Below are 1,529 nucleotides of genomic sequence, written 5' to 3' on the forward strand. Positions count from 1 at the left end.
GCCGCGCCTCGGGCTCGCCGCCGTAGCCGCTGTCCGTGTCCGTGTCGGTCTCGGCGCTGGGCTCGGCGGCGTGAGTCCGCTGGATGACGGGCACGCAGTGAGCCTGGCCCTCCGGCTTGCGGGCCGGCGCGCAGGCGGGGGCGGGCGGGGAGGAGGAGGAGGAGGATCCCTTGGGCAGGGGGCCCGGCGGCGGGGCGAGGAGCGGGGCGCCGGGCAGGAACTGCGAGGAGACGGCGTGCAGGTGGCCGAGCAGCTGGGCGCAGCGCTGCTCGCGGGGCGTCCAGCTCTCGAAGCGGGAGAGGTACTGCAGCACTTCCTTGGCGCACGTCTGAAAGCCCGAGTGGAAAGCGTCCAGGTCGGCCTGCACCGGGGACTTCAGGGAGCGCTCTCCTGCAGGGAGACGGCACGGCGTTGGGCACGGCACTGCACGGCACGACAGCCTCCGAGCCTCTTTCCCCCCCCCCCGCCGCCCCCGTCCCACTTACCGCTTTGCAAAGCGATGATTTTCTGGTGCTGCTGCTCCGTTAAGGCTGTCAACGCTTTCAAGTGCTTCAGGGTCAGCTCCAGCACCACCGCTTTCTCCAGGTGCCCCAGCGTCTGCAAAGGCAAGGCCAGGGGGCGGCTCGGCTCCGTGCGCGGCGCAGCCCGCCGCCGCGGTGCGCCCGGAGCCCGGCCCGTGCACACGCACCCGCACCCGCAGCCCTGCACCTCACCGTCAGTTTCAGATGCTCGGGCAGCAAGTCTTTCAGCTGGGCAATGCATTCGTTAATCCTGTCGCGCCTCTTCTTCTCTATCAATCTATGCGGCAGCTTGTACGTTTCCTAAGGAGCAGAAACGCGGCGACGGGCAGGCGTGTAAGAGCCCCCTGAGGACGGCGGCCAGACCCGATACAAGTGCCCCGCCGGCCGGCCGCCTTCGCGGGGGGATCCGCGCCGCGGGCGCCGCGCTCCTGCGAGCCGAGCTGCGCCGCGGACCCCAGCGAGCCCCCATCACGCACGCAAGCAGGGCGGGAGCAGCCCCAGAAACTTACCTTGCTTTCGTCCCTCTTTACGCCTCTTTTGGGCTTGCACATGTACAAGGAAGGGTAGTCCAGCCTGGAGGAAAAACACAAGGATCCGATACCGGCAAGAGCAAGCGCGACCGCTGGCGCTTCCTCGCGGGGGGAGAAGGCATCCCCAGCGGCCGCAGGCAGCCGGGCGCCCTGCCCCAAGGGCCGCCCGAGGGATCGCCCCGCTCCGCCTGCGCAAAGGCAGCGAGAGCCGCTCGGGAGCCGGCTCTGCTCTCGGGGCTTCCCGGCACTTTCCCGGCGAGGCGAGGCGAGGCGAGGCGAGCGCAAGCGGCGAGCCGCTGCCCGGGCGCCTTACCCCATGAAATCCCTGTGCTCCAGCAGCTGCCGCTCCGGCAGCCGAGCGATGCCTTCATCCATGTCTGACAGCGGCCGGTGCCCGGCTGCCGCTCGCCGCGGGGTCTGCGGCGCGCCGCGATCCGCCCGGGGAGATCCGCGAGCAAAACTGCGCGCATGCAGCCTC

General features: G+C 70.4%; 1 protein-coding gene across 1 annotated transcript in view; it reads right to left on the reverse strand.

Annotated features, from left to right (window-relative positions):
* Nucleotides 1-1,523, reverse strand: part of BHLHE41 (basic helix-loop-helix family member e41) — an 8,025-nt gene extending 6,502 nt beyond the window's left edge. Inside the window, exons 1-5 of the mRNA XM_085324436.1 lie at nt 1,365-1,523; nt 1,031-1,094; nt 714-821; nt 486-597; nt 3-390 (exon numbers count right to left, since the gene is read on the reverse strand). Of these exons, the coding sequence (XP_085180562.1) occupies nt 3-390; nt 486-597; nt 714-821; nt 1,031-1,094; nt 1,365-1,426 (734 nt within the window). The 5' untranslated portion in view covers nt 1,427-1,523. The remainder of the gene's footprint in view (nt 1-2; nt 391-485; nt 598-713; nt 822-1,030; nt 1,095-1,364) is intronic.
* Nucleotides 1,524-1,529: the final 6 nt, after the last annotated feature.

Source organism: Rhea americana, unplaced genomic scaffold (genome assembly GCF_003343005.1).
Source record: "Rhea americana isolate MKP2758 unplaced genomic scaffold, rheAme1 scaffold_91, whole genome shotgun sequence".
Taxonomy (NCBI): Eukaryota; Metazoa; Chordata; class Aves; order Rheiformes; family Rheidae; genus Rhea; species Rhea americana.